Source organism: Mustela nigripes, chromosome 13 (assembly GCF_022355385.1).
Source record: "Mustela nigripes isolate SB6536 chromosome 13, MUSNIG.SB6536, whole genome shotgun sequence".
NCBI lineage: Eukaryota > Metazoa > Chordata > Mammalia > Carnivora > Mustelidae > Mustela > Mustela nigripes.
In genome coordinates this window covers 60,340,373-60,361,623 of record NC_081569.1, presented here as the reverse complement: position 1 = coordinate 60,361,623, position 21,251 = coordinate 60,340,373, and the positions used below count along the sequence as shown (strand labels likewise).

At 52.2% G+C, this 21,251-nt stretch overlaps 1 protein-coding gene across 2 annotated transcripts; it reads left to right on the top strand.

The window, feature by feature from the left end:
- Positions 1-266: 266 nt before the first annotated feature.
- Positions 267-17,697, top strand: RPAP1 (RNA polymerase II associated protein 1). Of its 2 annotated transcripts, none has more exons than XM_059372569.1 (25): positions 267-345; positions 1,566-1,822; positions 2,132-2,280; positions 2,560-2,649; positions 3,110-3,227; positions 3,850-4,071; positions 4,954-5,133; positions 6,343-6,458; positions 6,728-6,826; positions 7,868-7,969; positions 8,200-8,367; positions 8,622-8,804; positions 9,139-9,273; positions 9,375-9,545; positions 10,035-10,192; positions 10,654-10,812; positions 10,942-11,143; positions 11,564-11,673; positions 12,025-12,220; positions 12,431-12,583; positions 12,801-12,943; positions 13,519-14,275; positions 16,690-16,866; positions 17,020-17,079; positions 17,186-17,697. In XM_059372569.1, the coding sequence occupies exons 2-25, from the start codon at positions 1,642-1,644 to the stop codon at positions 17,333-17,335; spliced, it is 4,179 nt and encodes a 1,392-aa protein (XP_059228552.1). In that variant the 5' UTR covers positions 267-345; positions 1,566-1,641; the 3' UTR covers positions 17,336-17,697. The 2 variants fall into 2 exon arrangements, with proteins under 2 accessions (XP_059228552.1, XP_059228550.1); XM_059372567.1 differs by having other exon boundaries at positions 16,669-16,866.
- The last annotated feature ends 3,554 nt before the right edge of the window (positions 17,698-21,251 follow it).

The following is a 21,251-nucleotide window of genomic DNA, read 5'->3' as shown; positions in this document are numbered from 1 at the left end:
AGAGAGCCTACGTGGTGGGATATGGCAGGGATAGCCCAGTATCTTGGCGCTCAAGGGTTCCGAGTGCAGGGGCGCCTGGCTGGCTCATTCTTAAGAGCATGCGGCTCTCCGTCACGGGGTGGAGCTAGGGTCCCACATAGTATGAATGTCGAGATCACTTAACTAAATAAACTGTTTTTTAAAAAGGGGTGTGTGTGTGTCCAAGCGCCAAGCTGGCAAACCCCAGAGGGGGTGGAGCCGGACCAGCGAGAGGCGTGGCTGGGGTGCGGGGCGGAAGCTCGAATCTGGCGGCGGCGGAAGCGCGGCCCTTGCGGGGCAAGATGGCGGCGCCCAGGAGGTCTTAGAGTAAGTAAGGGGCGACGCTGGAGGGACGGACTTCAGAGTTCCCTGGCTGAGGGCTGGCTACAGGGTATCCGGTTCCTTTGTGGGAACCTCCCCGAGTGTCTTTGCTCTACACTGGAGTGGCCTCGGCCTCTTTGGTGTGGAGATCCCGGCCGCGGCCCTCCATCCTCAAGCTGCATAAACTTGAGACTCGGTGATTTCTCTGTTGATGCGGGTGGTCCAGAAATGTCGGCGACCGCAGAACTCTAGGGGCAGGTGTCGGACCCGACAGTGTACTAGTCTTGTACTTCTTTGGTGAAATTTATTCCTAAGTGTTTTGCTCTTTACTTTTTTTTTTTTTTTTTAATTTGTTAGAGAGAGAGTGAGAGAGATACAGAGCGCAAGCACGGGCAGACAGAGTGGCAGGCTAGAGGCAGAGGGAGAAGCAGGCTCCCTGCCGAGCAAGGAGCCCGATGTGGGACTCGATCCCAGGACGCTGGGATCATGACCTGAGCCGAAGGTAGCCGCTTAACCAACTGAGCCACCCAGGCGTCCCTATTTTGCTCTTTTTGATGCGATTGTAAATGACATTGTTTTTTAAATTTCATTTTTTGATTGTTCATTTTGCTGGTGTATAGAAATACAGATGATTTTAATATGTTGACCTTTTATAGCCCAAGTGTTGGTTGGTTGGTTTAATAATTTGAACACCTTTAGGTCTGGCATATTCTCTCTAGTTTGATACAGAATCATTATTCCCTATCTGCCTGGCTCCTGATGTTATTTTTCTTAGATTCCCTACAGTTGTTCCTGAGACTTTTTTTTTTCTTTAAAGATTTTATTTATTTATTTGACAGAGAGAAATCACAAGTAGATGGAGAGGCAGGCAGAGAGAGAGAGGGAAGCAGGCTCCCTGCTGAGCAGAGACCCCGATGCGGGACTTGATCCCAGGACCCTGAGATCATGGCCTGAGCCGAAGGCAGTGGCTTAACCCACTGAGCCACCCAGGCGCCCACTGAGCCACCCAGGCGCCCGTTCCTGAGACTTTTTATCATCCACAGATTGTAAACAATTTTCAGTTGGCAGTAAATATTATTAGGCTGATGACTTCAAGAAGGGCTAAACAGGGAGGGGGTGGCAATAAGGTATGAATGAGAAGGAATGAGTTGATGTGTCTTTTCTGATGCACAATAAAGAGAGTCAGGGTTCAGTTGCAGAGGGCACATCAACTTTATTGTTTGTAGGGTCGAATGAGAGGCAGTCCCCACACCAAAGCAGTACTGGAAAGAACTGCAAGAGAGCAGCAGCTAGAGTGTCGAGATGCTGTCAAGACCAAAGCCAGGGGAGTCAGAGGTGGACCTGCTGCGCTTCCAGAGTCAGTTTCTTGCAACTGGTGCAGCTCCAGCAGTACAACTGGTGAAGAAAGGAAGTAGGGGAGGTGGCAACACTAACCTGGACCAGCCTCTGCTGCAGGACCATCGGGATGTGGTGACACTGGACAGTGAGTGGCTGTGGATGTGAGGCTGAGAAAGAGAGAGGGTGTGGCCTCAGGGTCCTCTCCCTCTCCCTGATGTGGCTGGATTTTTTTTCCCCATCATTATTTCAAACACTGCATAACCTCTGTCGCTGCAGCCCCATTTGACATATGAAGAAACTGAGGTTCACAGAGGTTAAATATCTTGCCCAGGGTGACACAGCTTGAGCCAGGACCCTGCAGAAGCTGCCTTTCTTTCTTTGGTTTCCTCCTGCCCTCAGTCTCTTCCTGGGAAAGAATGACTATCCTCACATCCGGGGTTTTTTTCTTTCTCAGACCTCCCAGATTCGCCCCCAGCTTTGGTCCCTGCTCCCCCGAAGAGAGCTAGACCCAGCCCTGGCTGCCCCCTGCCTGAACATGAGGATCCTGAAGAGAGGCTGAACAGGCATGATCAGCACATCACTGCCGTCTTGACTAAGATTATTGTGCGTCTCACCCTGGTTGAGTGGGATGAGGCATCCTGGGGCAGTGAGGATATTGGGTGGGTGTGGTAAGCCGTATGAGTAGAGGGTGATTCAGAAAGGTGGGAATTTATCCCCCTGAAGTCAGTTTGGGGCTGCTTTAGAATCACTGTACCCAAAGAAGCAAGGTGCATTCATAACTCCCTAGAGAGATTCCGAGTCATACAGAATTGGGGCTAGTGGGATAGTGTTCAGCCTGGGGAAATCTCAGTATCTTCACTACATTGTGCTTTTTTGCTGCAGGAACGAGATACAAGTTCAGTGGCAGTGAACCTGCCTGTGCCCAGTGGTGTTGCTTTCCCCCCTGTGTTTCATCGCTCACAGGAGAGACAGGTAGGCAAGGTGCTTAGGTGGTATTTAGGAGACATTAGGTGAGCCTCATAGTGCCTCTTCTTCAGGCAGATAATCTGAAAAATGATAAGCAGTTTCTCTTGTTAAGGCAGCACCATGCTAAGTGCTTTGTACACATTACTTAATCCTCATAACAACCTTGTAAGGTAGGTAACATCATCCCCATTTTTCAGATGAGGACACTGAGACCCTGAAAAGATAAGTAACTTGTCCAACATCACATATCTAATAGGTAGAGGAACCAGAAATCCAACCCAAATTTGACAGACTTCAAGGCCTGTCCTCCTGTAGAGCCCTGCTTTTTCTGAGGACTAGGGTTGTGATCCTTGGAGACTAAGCAAGTTGTTTTATCTCTTTGTTCCAGTGGCCTTAGTGTAAAGAGGTTGAGAAGAAAAGGGGGTAGTGAGCCATCAGTCTTCTGAGTTTTCTTCTTGCCCCATAGGGGAAGTCGGCAACATCTGGTAAGAGAAGCATCTTTGCCCAAGAAATTGCAGCAAAGAGAACGTCTGAAACCAGTGTCCCACCAGTTAGAGAAGTGTCTACCCCAGATCCACCAGATGGTAAGCTGGGTTTGAAAAGACTTGAGCTTGGCCTTTTTGTAATACACAATCATAGAGTCACCTTAGGGTATAAGTCTACCCTGTGTCAAATATGAAGGCGTATTTAGATGGCATTTGAGCCATCTAAAGAGAAAGCTGTCCATTATCCCCACTTACAGTATTGAGTACCAGTGGCTTGGGTCTACATCCGGATCTTAAGTGCAGGGGAAATGCAGGCCATTATTCGACCCTAGATGAAAGGAAGGAGACAGAGGTGTTTGTCAGAGACTGTAAAATAAAGATGTAGGCTGGAATTCCTGTAATGATTTAATTAGCAAAAGAGCTGGGGGCAGGCTTCTGGAGGCAGACGGCTACCTGGACACCCAAGAAAAGAGTCAGAAAGTAGGATGTTTCTTAGGGAAATATCCCTCAGAAAGGGGAAAAATGAGTGGAGAGGTCTCTACCTAATCCAGCCTGTGTTTGTCTTACTGGGGGGTGGGAGGGTGGGCAAAGGGATGTCTCTGCTCTGTGCCTGGGAAATCTCTGGGGTCTCCATCTGTCTCCAGGACTAATGGGGCTAGGGCAGAGGGCCAGAAGGCCCAGCTGGGGCAAGGCAGTGAAACCGATGGTACACTTGTTCCAGGTGCTGCTTCCTGTGAAGCACTCACACCTCGGGAGCAGGGCTCCCAGCTTCCCTGGGGCAGCTGTGGCTTCCAGGGACCCCATCTGGTCACCGGGAAGGGGCTCGGGAGCAAGAATGCTGAGCAGGAAGCCCACACCATCCATGAAGAGAATATAGCAAAACTGCACGCCATGGCCCCTGAGGAGATCCTGCGGGAGCAGCAGCAGTTGCTGGCTCAGCTCGGTATGGCACGCCAGGCTTCCTGCCGGGCCGGGTCTCGGAAAGAACCACTACTCACTGATGAAGGCCTGCTGAGAGGGCCAGACCTTTTGCTGGGTATTTGAATGCATTATTTCATTCTATCTTCAAATAGGTCCTGGAAGGTAGGTACTATACTAGTATATACTAGTATTCAAGTCATTTACTTAGGAAAAAAACCCGAGCCTCAAAACTTGAAGAAATTCTCCTCTGGTCACATGACTGGTAAGGAGCACAGATGAGATATAAACCCAGGTGTCTCGGGTCTGACAGGCCCTGCTCTGAACCACTATATTGTGTATGCTGTACTACTCTAGGATACGTATGCTGTGTGACAGCTGCGCCCTCTCTAGCACAGCTGTGACATGTTCATAGGAAGCCCTACCTTCCTGGTTTCTGTTCACCCCCACAGTACCACTTGTACTTTGGGCTTGTCCCAAACTGTGTACTTAATGCCTTCATAGAACATACATAGATTAGGTTCTAGTAAATATTTGTGTGTAAATAAATTAGCTGAAAGCCAGAGAAATGGTTCCCTGAAATGCCTTCTCTTGGGCCCTAGTCAGCATTCATTCATTTATTCCACAGCCACCCCTTGGGCCTCTGACCTGGGGCCAAGCACAGGGGCGGGCAGGAACCTGGGTGGGCCAGAGGACTGAGAAGAATGGACAGAAAGGTGGGTGGGTAGGTCCTAGTGACAGGTGTGGGTCATTGAGGTCCCAAGAGAACCCAGGGGGCTCAGGCCAGGTGTGGGAAGGGGCTTGTCCTGGCCTTGGCACCGGCAGAGAGGCAGTGTTCAGCAGGTTTCAGGTCTACAGGAGCCTGGGGAGGATCTGTCACCACTCACTCTCCCATTCTTTCCTCTAGATCCCAGCTTGGTTGCCTTCCTGAGGTCTCCCAGGCACACCCATGAGCAAGCAGGAGAGAAGACCACAGAGGAGCAGAGGCCAGGAGGACCCTCTGTTGAGGTCACTGGAGAGGAACCCATTGTGCCAACTTTTGCAAGTGAGCCCAGGCAGGAAGAAGATCTGGATCCAAGAGCCCCAGGTTTGGACAAAAGGGGACATCTTTGGGGGAATAAAAGTAGAGGAAAGTATCCCTTCTTCTAGGCCTGGCAGATGGGAAAAGAGAATCTTCTCTGTCCTTGCACATCTAACATTAATCTTCATTATTGTCTGGAAATCAGTCTTTATTTGTTGATATGTATGTTCTTTCTTCCTGTGCTTCCTGTTTTCTTGTCCTGTTAATGCTCCTTCTCTCCCTCCCCCAGTAAGTGGCAACAGGATGTGACAGCTGAACCCTCCCACAGCAGATCATCTCCACCCACCACCCATCCACCCCAGCTCTGGCTTTGTCCACCCCACGGTTTTCTGCCTCTGCTGTCCACGCTGAGGGGGGAGATGGCAGGGCCAGGGCAATGGGAGAAGAGGCTGACGCAAGTCTTAGGAACATGCCAGACCTAAAGCAGAAAGGCCAGTGGGAGCACTCATTTCCCAGGACCTGGATTATTTTATTAGTGATTAACAAAAGAAGAAATTAGATTATGAAAGCCAGGAAGCTCCTGCTCCTCGGTGAGCTCCAGGCCAGCTGAGCAGGTCAGGTGAGGGTTGGGGGAGAAAAAGGAGGGTTTCCTGGATGTGTGTTTCTGTATCTTGCCCCACAGAAGCAGGGTTGCTGCCCCTCAATGCCCCACTCCCCTGCTTCTTTAGAAGGTCAGTACTGGGGGCGCCTGGGTGGCTCAGTGGGTTAAAGCCTCTGCCTTCGGCTCAGGTCATGATGCCAGGGTCCTGGGATCGAGCCCCGCAGCAGGCTCTCTGCTCAGCAGGAAGCCTGCTTCCTCCTCTCTCTCTGCCTACCTGTGATCTCTGTCAAATAAATGAATTAAAAAAAAAAAAAAGGTCAGTACTAGGCAGTAGAGAACTGTGTTTTCCTTGATATATATGGTCCTCCCTTCCTCCTTTGCTCCATCTCTCTCCTTTCCTTTACCTCGTCTCTTTCTCTTGCCCCTCCCAGCAAGTACTTGGGGTCAGCAAAGGGTAGAGCCCAGCCCTGGGTGTGTTCTGCCATATCTGAGATATTTGCCCAGTTCCTGGGAGTTCCAGCCCCTGGGCTGTGCCACTTAACTCTAGTTAAAGGCAGTAGCTGCCAGACCCTTGGGCAGAGGTAGGTGTGGCAGCTGCGGGGTAATGGCTGGGACCCCAGGGGATCAGTGAGCTGAGCTCCTTAGGGAATATCGCTCCACTTCCATCTCCCTAGCTCTGGCCCTGCCTGTGACCCCCGACAAAGAATGGGTGCACATGGACACCGTGGAGCTGGAGAAGCTGCACTGGACCCAGGATCTGCCTCCGCTCCGAAAGAAGCGGACGCAGGAGGTGAGGAGGGCTGGCCAGCCTATGAGGCGGGGAGCAGGCTGGGAGTGGCCATGGAAGCCCTACCCATTGGGACCACATCACTTGTTCTTTCTCCCATGCTCTTGCACCCAAACTCAGGCCCTTTTCCAAATCCCTGGAGCTTGAGGAACATGTCTCCTTTGCAACCCTCCTCCTCTCCCATCACCCTGCCTTTCCCCTGGTAGGGTGAGGAGTGGGTGTAGGGAAGTTGCTGTGTCCCCAGCCTACAGTCTTCTTTCTCTTCCCATTAGAGGATGCAAGCCCGATTTAATCTTCAGGGAGAGCTCCTGGCCCCCGATGTGGACCTGCCCACCCATCTGGGGCTACACCACCATGGAGAAGAGGCAGAGGTGAGGCATGGGCCAAGGGAGGACTGGGCAGTTCTCAGCAAGTGCCTTTATCCGCCGTATGGAAGGGGACCCTCTGGTCACTTGCCTTGGGCCTTCTCTGTAGCCTGTTCCATTTCATGGCCTTGCTGTCCGTAGGTTCTTAAGCTCAAAATGTTTCTCCTCTTCCCTTCACATTCCAGTCTTGCCCGAACTTGCTAGTTTTATGTCTGTCACCTCCCCTGGTGCTTTCTACAGAAGAGGCTTGCTTCCTCTTATCTGTTTGGTCACCATGTCTTCCCATCCAACCCTCAAGGGGCAGCCATACTGATTCCCTCTGGGCCAGCCCAGGCCACACCTTGCCTTCGAAAGTTTCCTAGCTCCCTTCTGCCCATGGGATAGTCTTGGCTCGTTAGCCTGGCGAGGCAGCCCTTCAATAGTGTCTGCCTCCTGACCCTCTAGCTCTGCCTTCTCACTCCCGCCTCACCGCTGTGGTGCTCTCTCCCCCGCATACAGAGTGTGCTCAGGGACCTCCGGGCTCAGGGCTCCAGGCATTGGAAGCTCCCTCTACCCACTGAGACAACACCACTTTTCCACATTGCCCCCCCCCTTTTTAAGATTTTATTCATTCATTTGACAGACAGATCACAAGTAGGCAGAGAGAGAGGAGGAAGCTGGCTCCCCCCTGAGCGGAGAGTCTGATGCGGGGCTCGATCCCAGGACCCTGAGATCATGACCTGAGCCGAAGGCAGAGGCTTAACCCACTGAGCCACCCAGGCGCCCCCACATCCCCCCTTTCTCTCTCTCCTATTCCCTTGTTGCAAGTTAAATACAGATTGCTGCATTTCTCCCTGTCTGCTTTATGCCATGGTTACTTATGTGCAAATCTTACCTTCTTTACCAGTTTCTCTCCATGGAGAGAAGAGGCAAGAGATAACCACTTACTTAACTTTGTCTTCCCCATGACAACTAACACAGTGCCTAGGAATATAGGGGTTTCTGTTTATTGTTTGGGGGTTGCTGCCCCGTGGGTTGGCTTCTTCTGACCTTTTGTTCCTGCCCCAGAGAGCAGGGTATTCCCTGCAGGAGCTCTTCCACCTGACGCGCAGCCAGGTGTCCCAGCAGAGAGCATTAGCGCTGCACGTATTGGCCCAGGTCATCAGCAGGGTGAGTGGACTGCCCGCCCAGTCCTGCCTTCCCCCATGCCTCGCCCCCTAACCCCGACCTCAGACTTCCCCACCTCCTTTTGGTTCGACCCCAGAAGCCCATATAGCAGCTCTCCCTGGAGGCAGACTGGGAATGGGACAAACCCAGGGTCATCGGTGGGCAAGTGTAGGGCTTAGGACAAAGACTCTATAACTTCAGCATCTTCAGCCAGGTATTCCCCTGCCCCCCAGGCACAGGCTGGTGAGTTCGGGGACCGGCTAGTGGGCAGTGTCCTGCGCCTCCTTTTGGATGCTGGTTTCCTCTTCCTGCTGCGCTTCTCCCTGGATGACAGAGTGGATGGAGTCATTGCAGCTGCCGTCCGGGCTCTTCGGGCTCTGCTGGTGGCTCCTGGAGATGAGGTGCACAGGGATAGACATGGAGCTTGGAGGCATCAGGGTCCCTACCCCCTGCTCCTGCGCACACCCCCACTGCAAAGGCTTTGCCCAGCAGAGCAGAGAAGGGGATGGCAGCGGCACTGTCTTCTCCTAAGAGCCCCTACACCCAACAGCCTTGTTTTCTTTTCTTAGTGCAAGGCTTCTGCTGACTACTCCTAGGCCCTTTTGGGGCCTGACTCCTTCCTCTTCTTCCCACCCCCTTCTCTTCCCTATGGCAGGAGCTCCTTGACAGCACCTTCTCCTGGTACCGTGGAGCTTTGGTGTTCCCTCTGATGCCCAGCCAGGAAGACGAGGACGATGAGGATGAAGATGAAGAGCCTCCAGCAGAGAAAATAAAAAGGAAGAGTCCTGAGCAAGGAAACCGGCCTCCATCTGACCTGGCTCGACACGATGTCATCAAGGTAAAGATGCTGGGCAGTTGCACCTGTCCCCCAACCTTGAGGGCGAGCACGTCTTTTGGGGATGGGGGTTGGTGCAGAAAGAGAGAATCCAAGCAGGCTCCATGACCAGAGGAGAGCAGAAAGAGAGAATCCAAGCAGGCTCCATGAACAGAGGAAAGCCCAACATGGGGCTCGATCCTACAACCCTGAGTTCATGACCTGAAGTCAAGAGTTGGACACTCAACAGACTGCTCCACATCAGTGCCCCCACAGGGCAAGCACATCTTGGGCAGGAATGGTCATCGGGGCTTGGGGCCCAGCTGTGTGTGGCACTGGGTTTATCTCTGATCACCAGGGGCTTCTGGCTACCAACTTGCTGCCTCGGCTGCGCTACTTGCTAGAGGTCACCTGCCCAGCACCATCTGTGGTCCTTGACATCCTAGCTGTGCTCATCCGTCTGGCCCGGCATTCCCTGGAGTCAGCCACAAGGGTGAGAAAGAGGAGAGGAGACGGGGAATGGGCAAAGAGCCTAGCTGGGCCTGGACCTGACCCTCAGCCTCCCTGCCTCCCTTTTCTTCCTCTTCTCCACAGGTCCTAGAGTGCCCTCGGCTAATAGAGACCGTGGTTCGGGAGTTCCTGCCCACCAGCTGGTACCCCATGAGAGCGGGGCCTGCCCCCAGCCTACACAGAGTGCCCTGTGCCGCTGCCATGAAACTGCTTCGTGTCCTGGCCTCTGCTGGTAGGAACATCGCTGCCCGACTGGTGAGCAAGACGAAGGTGCAGAGATAAAGGGCTGATGACAGGGCTGGGCTGGGGGCTAAGCATGGCCTCTGGGCTCTGGGTAACTGGCTCATGCCATCTTCTTCTTCACCTCTGATCCAGTTGCTCTGAAATGCAATAGGAACCACCAGCCGGAAACCTAGTCACTTGGAATCTAGTGTATTCTCTAGGCCCACTGTACTTTCGTTACCTAAAAGGCTCCTTCTTCCCTGACCAGGAGAGCCACGTAGAGATGGGCAGCCATCACCCATAGCCTAGTCGCCCTAGAAAAGGTGTCTAGCAAGTGCTTGCTAGAAAGGAGGGGAGGGAGGGATGGCTGAGGTAGTTTCATCCTGGCCCAGAGCAAAGACCCCGTGGCACAGAAGGGGCCTGGAACTGGGCTGAATTGAGCCCATCGCCATAGCAAGAGAACCTGAGGCTGCTTGGGCCCGCAGCTAAATGGGATGCCAGACTCTGCCCTCTCGCCCTCAGCTGAGCAGCTTTGATCTTCGGAGCCGCCTGAGCCGCTTTCTAGCAGAGGCTCCCCAGGAAATGGCCTTGCCCCTAGAGGAAGCTGAGGCTCTGAGCAGCGAGGCCTTCCGTCTGTGGGCTGTGGCTGCCTCCTATGGCCAAGGTGCTGAACTTTACAGGTGAGGAGAAATGGGAGGAGGCTCCCTTGTAGACCCTTCCAGTTGTGCACTCGGGCCTAATCTGATGGCCCATCCTTGCTCAATGAGTCCAGCTCAGAAGGATGCTGAGAAAGAGGAGGAGGGGATTCTGGGAGGAACAAAGGAAGCCTGGGGGCCAGGACTAGCCAGGGGACAGTAGAACAAAGCTGAGGTAACCATATTCTGTGCACGAGAGCCTCGGTAGCTTGGTGAAATCCGATTTAAATCCCCTGTTGGGAGGAAGCCTGAAAGGTCTACCTCCTTCCCTTTGGCCCCCAGCCTTCCTTCCTTCTGAAGCCTTCCACAAGTACCCATCTGGGGCCTCTGCCTCCGGAACCACCTTAACCAGCCTGCAGATCCCTGGGGGAGCGCCCTGCCTTGTGTCTCCTGTTTCCCCATGCAGGGTCTTCATACACTGATGGATAATAACTGTTCTCTCCCAGGGAGCTGTACCCAGTGCTGATGCGGGCCCTGCAGGCCGTGCCAGAGGAACTCAGCACACAGCCTGCTCGGCCCTTGTCCATGCAGCGGATAGCGTCCTTGCTCACTCTCCTTGCCCAGCTGACCCTGGCCACCAGCAGCACCACCCCTGAACCCAGCAGGTGGGTTATAGATAGCTCTGAGCTCCAAAATGGGGAGAAGCACTCCTTCAGAGGGAGAAGGTGGGTAGAGCTTATGGGGGCCCCGAAGCATCCAGACCTTCACTGTGACCCCTTTTGGCACTCCTGTAGTGACAGTGCTGGGGCCAGTGTGTCGGCCACCCCTTCCTCAATCACTTGGACACAGGTGTCCGGGCTCCAGCCTCTTGTGGAGCCCTGTCTAAGACAGACCTTGAAGTTGCTGCCCAGACCTGAGATGTGGCAGGCCCTGGGCCCAGTGCCCACTGCCTGCTTGCTCTTCTTGGATGCATACTACCAGGCCTGGAGCCAGCAGGTGAGTGTGGCCTGCCAACCTTTCTCTTTGCCCTGCATGCCTTCCTCTGTCTTTACACACCACCCTCCATCTCCCTCTCTGTTTCCACCTCTCCACCCCTCCTTCCCCCTTCCGCTTTTTCCTGCTCTCCGTGTTTTTCCTCCCACCTTTCTTCCTTTTCCCCCCTCCATATCCGTTGGAGCTACAAAGGAGCTGTGTTGGTGGGATCAGATTCCCCCAAGCAGCAGCTCTGTCTCCCTGGAGGAAGACAGTGGGTGTTGGGACAACCTCGGGGTCTTTTCTCTCCAGAGGGTCAGAAGGCAGAAGCCTCCAAACACTTGACTCTTGGGCTCTTATAGTAATGGGCTTGGCCTGGGGACCCAGGGTCTAGGAGAACGGGTGTCTTGGGCTCTTAGCTCAGTGAGCTCTTTGGTCCCCCAGCCAAGCCTGTGCCCAGGGGATTGGCTACAGGATATGGAGCGCCTGTCAGAGAGCCTGCTGTTACCCTTGCTGCACACACCCACTCTGGGCAGCCTGTGGGATTCTCTTGGGTATGTACTGTATGTGGGGGTGGAGGTTGGGAAGTGGGGGTAGGGGAGAGGATTATGTACTTTTGGGTATGTACTGTGGGGGGGGGGGGTTGGGAAGTGGGAGCAGCCGGGAGGAGGCAGCTTCTTTCCCTGTGGGACTCCTGGGTCTAGCTCCCTCATCCATCCCAAATAGAACCTCTCAGCCAGAAGAAACCTGACTCCCTCGCAGGCAGCACTTGAGGGCTCTGAGGAGTGTGGGTACTGGTCCATATAGCCAGGTTCCTGGTGGCCTTGGTGGCAGACCAAGCAGCTCTTTCCTGGCCTGGCACACATCAGGCCAGAGCCCTCTCAGCTCCTTCATTCTGCCTCCAGGAGCTGCTCCCCTCTCTGCAACCCGCAGTTCTGTGTTCGGGCCCCTGAAGCTCTCCCCAGCCTCGTGTCACTGGGCAGCACAGGAGGCCGCCTCTCTCTCAGTTTGGCTGGCTCAGCCTCACCGTTCCCATTCCTCACTGCCCTTCTCTGTCTTTTCAACACCTTGGCCCGGATCCACAAGGGGCTGTGTGACCAGGTGAGACCTAGGCGCCTGGTTTGGGGTCAGGCAGGGCGGTGAGGGGCATGGAGTGGCTATATAGGAAGAGTCAAAACAAAAGGTACCACTGGGGGAAGGGAGGTCTCTCCTGCCAGCCCCCATTTCTGTGAGTTTGTCTGGGGAAGGGGCAGCCGCCTGAGGAACCCCAGGAAAGATCAAAGTCCCTTCAGAACTGTTTCTTTCCTTTAGCTGGCTGCCATATTGGCCGCCCCGGGACTCCAGAACTACTTCCTCCAGTGTTTGGCTCCCATGGCCGCCCCACACTTCACGCCCTTCTCTGCGTGGGCCTTGCGCCACGAGTACCACCTACAGTACCTGGCACTCATCCTGGCACAGAAAGCGGTAGGTACAGCCCAATCCTCCGTACCGCTGTCCTTCCCCCCACCTCCCATTAACCACTACCCCTCCCCACCTTCTTTGGAGCTTGTGCTGCTTCTGGCAGTCCATACACACCCTCCTCTGCTCTAGACATGCCTATGATTTGGGTAGCTATCCTCTGTGCACGTGTCCTCACATCTCTCTGTTCTGTCCCTCTCATACCCCGCTTCTCTGTTCGTAGGCAACAGTCCAGCCAGATCTGGCCATCAACACTGCCCTCCATCACAGTCTGGTCTTGGCCTTGCTGAGCCGACTGCTGCCCGGAAGTGAGCACCTTGCCCATGAGCTCCTGCTGAGCTGTGTATTCCGTCTGGAGTTCCTCCCGTGAGTCCAGGCTTGGTGACATCAACTCGGCCCTTTCAGAGGCTGCTGTGGGTGTTGATGAAGCAGCCCTGAATATGGAGCCAGGGGCCCTGGGTTTAATCCTCTTTCTTCGTGGATTGTGCTCTCCGTGTCAGAGCTTCTGTTTCTCGTCAGTAAAGTGGGATGAAGATACCCATGCTAGAGAATAACTGAGATTCCCGTATGACCGCTCAGCTAAGAAGTGGCGTATAAACTAGCTGTACACACGTAAGAGCTAATGGGGACCGAGTGCTTACTCTGTACCTGGCCACTTCTTAAGTACTTCTCTTGTGTTTTTCCTGTACTATGCGATAGGTACTGTTATCCCCATTTTACTGTGAGGAAACTGAGGCACAGAGAAGCCCCGTTAGCCTGTCCCTAGGCAGTGGACTCTGATGCCCACCCTCTTAATTACTGCATGCACTACATAGAAAGTGATTAGGGAACAGGGAAGAGCAGGATTGACCTGGAACCTCTGGGAAGCCCTGGAGAGCTGGCATGGTGTCCAGAGCACTGTGGTTCAAGCGGTCACTTTGGGCTTTTGGGTTCTATTGCAGGGAAAGAGCATCAGGGGGTCTGGAGGCAGCTGACTTCTCTGACCGGCTGTCCTTAGGGAACAACAAGGACTCGGGGTGTGGGCGAGGCGCTCTGCTGGCTCAGGCCTGCCAGGACCTCCCCAGCATCCGCAGCTGCTACCTGACCCACTGTTCACTGGCCCGAGCCAGCCTGCTAGCCTCGCAGGCCTCATACCGAGGGGAGCTGCAGCGAGTCCCCGGCCTGCTGCTCCCTGTGCCGAAGGAGCCGCTGCTGCCCACCGACTGGCCTTTCCTGCCACTGATCCACCTCTACCACCAGGCCGCAGACACTTCCCTGGGGCTCCCTCCTGCTGACACTATAGGCACGGCTCTGCGGGCTCTGCAGTGGGTGCTGGTCCTGGAGAGCTGGCGCCCTCAGGCCCTCTGGGCCGTGCCTCCCGCCGCCCGCCTGGCACGGCTCATGTGTGTGTTCCTCGTGGACAGTGAACTATTCCGGGAGACCCCAGTACAACATCTGGTGGCCACACTCCTGGCCCGGCTCTGCCAGCCTCAAGTTCTGCTGGACCTCAAGCTGGATTGCCCACTTCCTGGCCTGGCGTCTTTCCCTGACCTCTATGCCAGCTTCCTGGAGCACTTTGAGGCTGTCTCTTATGGGGACCACCTCTTTGGAGCCCTGGTGCTCCTTCCCCTGCAGCGCCGGTTCAGCGTCACTCTGCGCCTTGCCCTCTTTGGGGAGCATGTGGGAGCCTTGCGAGCTCTGGGCCTGCCTCTGACCCAGGTACTTTCTCAGGCCAGCAGAACCTGCTGTGGCCTTCCTGTGCTGGGCCTGGGAGGGAGTCCTGAGCAGTGGGAAGCTTTGGTGGTCCTCAGGTTCCTTACCTTCTGGGGAATTTTGACGAGATTAACAGAATCATGGAAAGGCTTTAAAAGGGTATCTGGCATATAGGATGTATTGGTTATTATTAGCAAGCCACAATCTAGATGAGAGACATAGTAAAACCTAACAGTTCTAAGTTATTCACATTTTAGATGTTAGATCAGGATTCAGGAAAGGAAAAGATCAAAGTTGGCTTCCCATAAGGAGAAAGCTTTGGGGAAGAAGGAGGGATTGACTTGGGTACTGAAGGATGGGTAGAATTTTATGTTGGGGATAAGGACAGTACGTCCCTAGTGGAACACCATCAGCAAAAGCTCAGAGGCAGGAAAGAATATAATAGGGTGGGAAGGAGGAGGAGCCAGATTTCAGTTTAGGAACTTCTTGGGAACAAGCCTAATAAAGTCTTAGGCTCAAAAATCAGACTAAATGGTTAAAGCTGTAGAGAGTTAACTTTCTTAAGCTGTAGAGAGTTAACTTTCTTAAGGTTTGGGTTTTTTTTTTCTTTATAACTTTTTCTGGTAAACTTAAAATATAAAAATTTTAATAAATACATTTATCATATATAAAATAAGTCTTTTATATAAAGAACTAAAGAAAAAACATAAAAAAAATTTTTTAAGATTTTTATTTATTTGAGAGAGAGATTACAAGTAGGCAGAGAGGCAGGGAGAGAGAGAGAGAGGAGGAAGCAGGCTCCCTGCTGAGCAGAGAGCCCGGTGCGGGGCTCGTTCCTAGGACCCTGGGATCACAACCTGAGCTGAAGGCAGAGGCTCAACCCACTGAGCAACCCAGGTACCCCGAAAACTTAAAATATTTTTAAGAATTTAAAAAAAACAGGGGCACCTTGGTGGCTCAGTGGGTTAAAGCCTCTGCCTTCAGCTCAGGTCATAATCCCAGGGTCCTGGGATCAAGCCCCGAATCAGGTCATGATCCCAGGGTCCTGGAATCGAGCCTGGCATTGGGCTCTCTGCTCAGCAGGGAGCCTACTTCCATTCCCCTCTCTGCCTGCCTCTCTGCCTACTTGTGCTCTGTCAAATAAATAATAAAAATAAAATCTTAGGGGCGCCTGGGTGGCTCAGTGGGTAATCCTCTGCCTTCGGCTCAGGTCATGGTCTCAGGGTCCTGGGATCGAGCCCCGCATTGGGCTCTCTGCGCAGTGAGGAGTCTGCTTCCCCCTCTCTCTGCCTGCCTCTCTGCCTACTTGTGACATGAAGAAATAAAAAATCTTATGAAAAAAAAAATAAAAATAAAAAATAAAATCTTAAAAAAAAAAAAGACCCACATTGGGCTCCCTGCTCAGCAGGGAATCTGCTTCTCCCTCTACCCTTTCCAGCGACAGTGGTTTTCTAATTTTTTGCTATTTGAAGTAACACTATGATAAACACCACTGGATATAAACTTTATCTCTTTCTCTCATAATCATGTCTTTTTTTTTTAAGATTTTATTTACTCATTTGTCAGAGCACAAGCAGGGGGAACCAGAGAGGGAGAAGCAGACTCCCCACTGAGCAAGGAGCAAGGAGCCCGATGTGGAACTTGATTCGAGGACCCTAGGATCCTGAGCTGAAGGCAGACACTTAACCAACTGAGCCATCCAGGCATCCCTCCTTTTTTTTTTTTTTTTTTTTTAAAGATTTTATTCTTTAAAATAATCTCTTCACCCAATGTAGGGCTCGAACTCACAACCCCAAGATCAACTGTTGCATGCTGTACTGAGTGAGCCACCCAGGTGCCCCTCTCATAATCATTTCTGCATGGAATTGAGAGTGATTTTTTTAGAGTCACTGGTCCAAAGAAAAGGAACTTTAGAGGAGTGCCTGGATGGCTCAGTGGGTTAAAGCCTCTGCCTTCGGCTTAGGTCATGATCCCAGGGTCCTGGGATTGAGCCCCACATCAGGTTCTCTGCTCGGCAGGGAGCCTGCTTCCTCCCCTCTCTCTCTGTCTGCCTCTCTGCCCACTTGTGATCTCTCTGTCTGTCAAATAAATAAAATCTTTAAAAAAAACAAAAAAGGAACTTTAGAAAGGTTTCATAATAAAATTGAGCAGTTGAATATGAAAGTTTTGAAAGTTTAATTTTAAGCAGATTAAACAAGTAGTGGTAGGCAGTAGAAATTTACTAATGCTTCCCAATTTCCCAGTTTCCCCTGCTTCCCAGCTCTTTAGTCTTTAATCTCCGTTCTTATGCTAGACAGGAATGAATGTCTTTCCAGGGCCTTATCTCTGCCTTACGATTTGGCTCAGGTGACCATCAGGCCTCCACCCTGTTGTCCCATGATAAACATTCCCGTCAGCAGGTCTCATTCCCCCTGTCACAGCTGCCTGTGTCCTTGGAGTGCTATACAGAGCCTCCCGAAGACAACCTGGCCCTTCTTCAGCTCTACTTCCGGGCTCTGGTTACTGGTGCTCTCTGTCCACGTTGGTGCCCTGTGCTCTATGCTGTGGCCATGGCTCATGTCAACAGCTTCATCTTCTCCCAGGACCCCAAGAGCTCAGTAAGTTAACATCCCCATCACCAGAGGGTGTAAGAGAGACTGCAGCTGAGCTGCCTCCGGGTCAGCTGGGGAGGAGATGAGGGTTGGATGAGGGCAGTGATGGGTGTCAGCCCTGGGCCCAGTGCCATCTCTCCCTCCCTGTTCTGCCTCTAGGAGGAGACCAAGGCTGCCCGCAGAAGCATGCTGCAGAAAACTTGGCTGCTAGCAGATGAGGTAGGATGGCGCACATCCTGGATGGGGGGAAATAGTAGGTCTTAGGGGACAGAGATCTCAAAAAGATCTCAGTAGATACTTCATAAAATTTCTTCCCTTTTTGCAGGGTCTCCGGCATCACCTCCTCCACTATAAGCTCCCTAATTCTGCCCTCCCAGAAGGCTTTGAGCTCTATCCCCAGTTGCCCCCTCTGCGTCAGCAGTACCTCCAGCAACTGACCTCAGGGATGCTCCAAAATGGGGTATCCAAGGCCTAGTACAGTTGCTATAGATGGAGACTTGGATACATTCTCCTGGGGTTCACCAACACGTGCCTGGCCAAACAAAAGGATTTTGTGTCCTTATGGGTGCACAAGAGACAAAGGAACAGGTTTGCCTTCCTGGAAGCAGGCCATTGGAGCTTTTTTGGAGCAAGGTGAGCCCTACCATTATATACTGTTGTGTGAAGCTCAGGATCTGGGCCTTCTGAGGGTCTGTACTGTGAGTGAAGGGTGACTTAATTATTTAACCCTCTTTTGGGGACAAGGAAAACTATGGACATCTCTCCTTCCCCTGCCCCAGACCAGGATATATGAATGCTGTAGATGTGTACTGAAATAAAAAGTTTTTGTATCTCCTAGGAATCTGATTTGGACTAATTTCAGACATGGTAGTTCAGGATTAGTATGGAGGGATGGACTGTCCCAGAGGAGAAGCAGGACTTCTGTGAGAGATGGGGAAGTAAAAACTAAGTCCACATCTGGGACAACTAAAATGTGGGTCCCAGTTCTGGAGGCAAGCCAGGCCAGAGCAATTCTCTTAGGAAGGGGTACTACCTTTTTTTTTTTTTTTTTTTTTTTTTAATTTGACAGAGAGACACAGAAAGAGGGAACACAAGTAGGGGGGAGTGGGAGGGAGAAGCAGGCACCCTACTGAGCAAGGAGCCTGATGTGGGGCTTGATCCCAGGACCCTGGGATCATGACCTCAGCCAAAGGCAGATGCCCAATGACTAAGCTATCCAGGTGCCCCAGGAAGGGGTACTTCTTAAAGGACTCTCAGCAGTCCATTTGGAGTAGAAGTATCCTTAGTGAGGTCAGCATCTTATCTCCATATGGTCCATTAACTGCTATCCTGAGATATGAAGAAAGCAAAAACCAGACTGTGCAATAGTTGTCTGTCTTAATCCATTGGGGCTGCTGTAACAGAATACCATAGACTGGATGCCTTATAAACAACAGAAGTTCATTTCTAACATTTCTGGAGGCTGGGAAGTCCAAAATCAAGGTGCTGGCACAGTTGGTCTCCAGTGACGGCCCACTCCCTGGTTCGTGGACAGCCATCACATGGTTGAAGGGACCTGGGAGTCCTCTGCGGCTTCTTTAATAAAGACACCCATGAGGGTGGCACCCTTATGACCCAATCACTTTCTAGAGGCCTTGCCTCCAGATACCCTCACACTGGGTATTAGAGTTCAACATATGAACTTGGTTGGAGGAGGGGGGAGTGGACACAGTCTATAGTTCTGTCCTACAACTCCCCCTCCATTGTGGACTTCAGTGGTGCCAGGGAAGGAAGAGCTGGGAAGGAGTGGATCACCATGAACTCTGGTTCATTGGTTCATCTCTTTTGGTACAGTTTTTCGGTTCTTTGTCTAAATTCTAACACTTAAGCTTTCTTACAGTGTCATTTTCTGTGTGGGATCCCCCATGTTTACAGGTCATTGGAGTGAGTGCAGTGTGTCCTGTCAGTAGGTAGAGAGAACCACTTCCCATGAACAGAGCTGCTGGACACAGAATAATACAATAGGTTTTATAAGCAACTACTGCGTCTGCAAACAGATTGGTCCCCAAACCCATGTGACAAAAATTGCGGGAAGAATGTGTTAAAACACACTGCCCAGCCCTTCACTGATGTTTCTGATTCAGTGGATCTAGGGTGAAACCCAAGAATTTGCATCTCTAACAGATTTCCAGGTGGTGCTGATGGGGCTATCCAAGCCCTAACACAATTGGAGAACCACTGGCTTAGGGGAATGTTACCAAGTAAATTCTGGGACCTCACAGTGGGATACCCACGGAGTTCAATAGAGCATGGGTCCTCTACAGTGCTTTCAGAATCACTGTAGTATCTTTACTTAGCACTATAGTCTTAGACAACCAAGTAGCTAACCACTATCACTTTTTTTTCCCAGTGCTTTGTATATAGGCCTCAGCCTTTAAAATTAGTATTTCGGACAAAAAATTAAGGAAGACACAAGACCACCTGAAGGCTGAGGACCTTCACAGTTATAGGGTCCCTTGTGGTTTACAGAGCAATTCCCCTTCATAGGATTTTATAGGTGGGGAAATGGTCTCAGAACAGTGCAACCTGTGCACCATCATGTTGACTAGAAATGCTAGTACTAGCGCTTAGATCTTTGAGATCAGGATCCAGGCTTTTACCCCATCATAGTACGAAATTGTGCAAAGGAGGCTCCTGGGTGGCTCAGATGGTTAAGCATACCTTTGGCTCAGGTCATGATCCCAGGGTCCTAGGATTGAGCGAGCCGCACATTGGGCTCCCTGCTCAGTGGAGAGCCCGCTTTGCCCTCTCCCTCTGCTGCTCCCCACTGCTCACGCTCTCTCGCTCTCTCTGTCAAATAAATAAATAAAATCTTAAAAAAAAAATTGTGCAAAGGGTTAAGACAGACAGTGGAGTTGTATGAAGTGAACCTAAAGACTCATGTTTCTGAGGGTTTGAGGATTTCTGGAGGTTCAGCCTTTCAGTCACAAAGGTACGGAAAAGACACAAACAGTGGTGAGTAATGATGCCTTACTTGGGGCAGTTTAAAAGAGCACTTGCTGGGGCGCCCGGGTGGCTCAGTCAGTTAAACTGAAGTGTCTGCCTTTGGCTCAGGTCATGATCCCAGAGCCCTGGGATCGACCTCAGCACCCCAGCATCTGGCTCCTTGCTCATCAGGGAGTCTGCTCCCCCATCTCCCTTGCCCCTCCTCCCTGCTTGTGTTCTCTCTCCTCTCAAATAAATAAAATCTTTAAAAAAAAAAAAAAAAAAGAGCACTTCCTATGTGTTATTACACATGCCCACACCTCACCACCAATGAACCACTCACTCCATTGCTCCTGATGTGAGAACTAGAAAAACCTAGAAGCCTGAGCAGGATATCTGGGGTGTAGTTGCCCCTTTTTTCACCTCCTGCCTCAAAAGGGTAGGGGGCACTTTCTCCCCTACCTTGGGATCCAGACAGCCCTGGGAGGGGGGCTCACAAGGCTCTTCCAGGAAGCTTAGGGACCTTGCTGCCCACATGCCCTGCCCTTCCCTCCTTCAGCATCCTGGGGTCTGAGGTGGGAGTGGCCAGGTGGGCTTTAGGACGACAGTGTCTAGCAAGCTGCTGGACTCCGCTATAAGTAGGGTGGTCAGGCAGAAGTGACATGGTCTTAGTCCACAGCTCTATCTGTGGCAGGCTGAACAAGCCATGGACTGCTCAGGGTCACGGCTGCTGTGGCTTGAAGCAGCAGCTAAGTACCTCCTGTCAGTCAAGGAAACATCTGGCTAGAGGCATCTTCTGAGGCTTGGTAACAGTAATTGAGAAGACTGGGTCCTAGTGGCTCCACCAGAGACCCGGAGCCCTCAAGGCCGGTGCTTCTGGGTCAGTGCTGCTGGTGAGTGGGCCCAGAAGCACAGCGCGGGTCTGAATTCAAGGTTCCCCATCACACAGTGTGGGAAGGAGGGACAGGCCCTAGGGTCTCAGGAGCACCTGGGGGTGAGACCACCTAGCTAGGTTGGGGAGCCTGCAAGACCAAACTCAGGGAAGCCCCCAAGTCATTCACTGGGAAGGACTCCCCAGGGGAGAAATTTACAGAGGTATCAGTGGGTACCCAGAGGCACTTCAGTGACTGGATTTGGTCAGGGCTGGCTTCCAGGCGCTGGTGTGCCCTGGCTGGGTGAGTTTAGGAACGTCGTGACTGACCACAAGAGACAAGGGCTAGATGTTGAGAGGTTATCTCTTTATCGATCTTTATCTCTTGTCCCCATTTAACCACAGGCCCCCTTTCCCAACCCCACTGTCTCGCTGTCACATTTCAGGAACCATTCTTTGCTCCAACTCGGGGTCCCAGGCAGCTTTTCTGCCATCCTTGCCCCTGTCACTGCCAGCTTCGAGATGCGAACGTCACCGCCCCACCTAGTTGCTTAGA

What these genes read in the sequence shown, in the direction of transcription:
- RPAP1 (XM_059372567.1), top strand. Translation starts at nt 1,642, where the DNA reads ATGCTGTCAAGACCAAAGCCAGGGGAGTCAGAGGTGGACCTGCTGCGC. An exon ending in GCAGTTGCTGGCTCAGCTCG is followed by an intron (nt 4,072 to 4,953) that starts GTATGGCACGCC and finishes TCTTTCCTCTAG; the next exon opens with ATCCCAGCTTGGTTGCCTTC. An exon ending in ACCACCCCTGAACCCAGCAG is followed by an intron (nt 10,813 to 10,941) that starts GTGGGTTATAGA and finishes GCACTCCTGTAG; the next exon opens with TGACAGTGCTGGGGCCAGTG.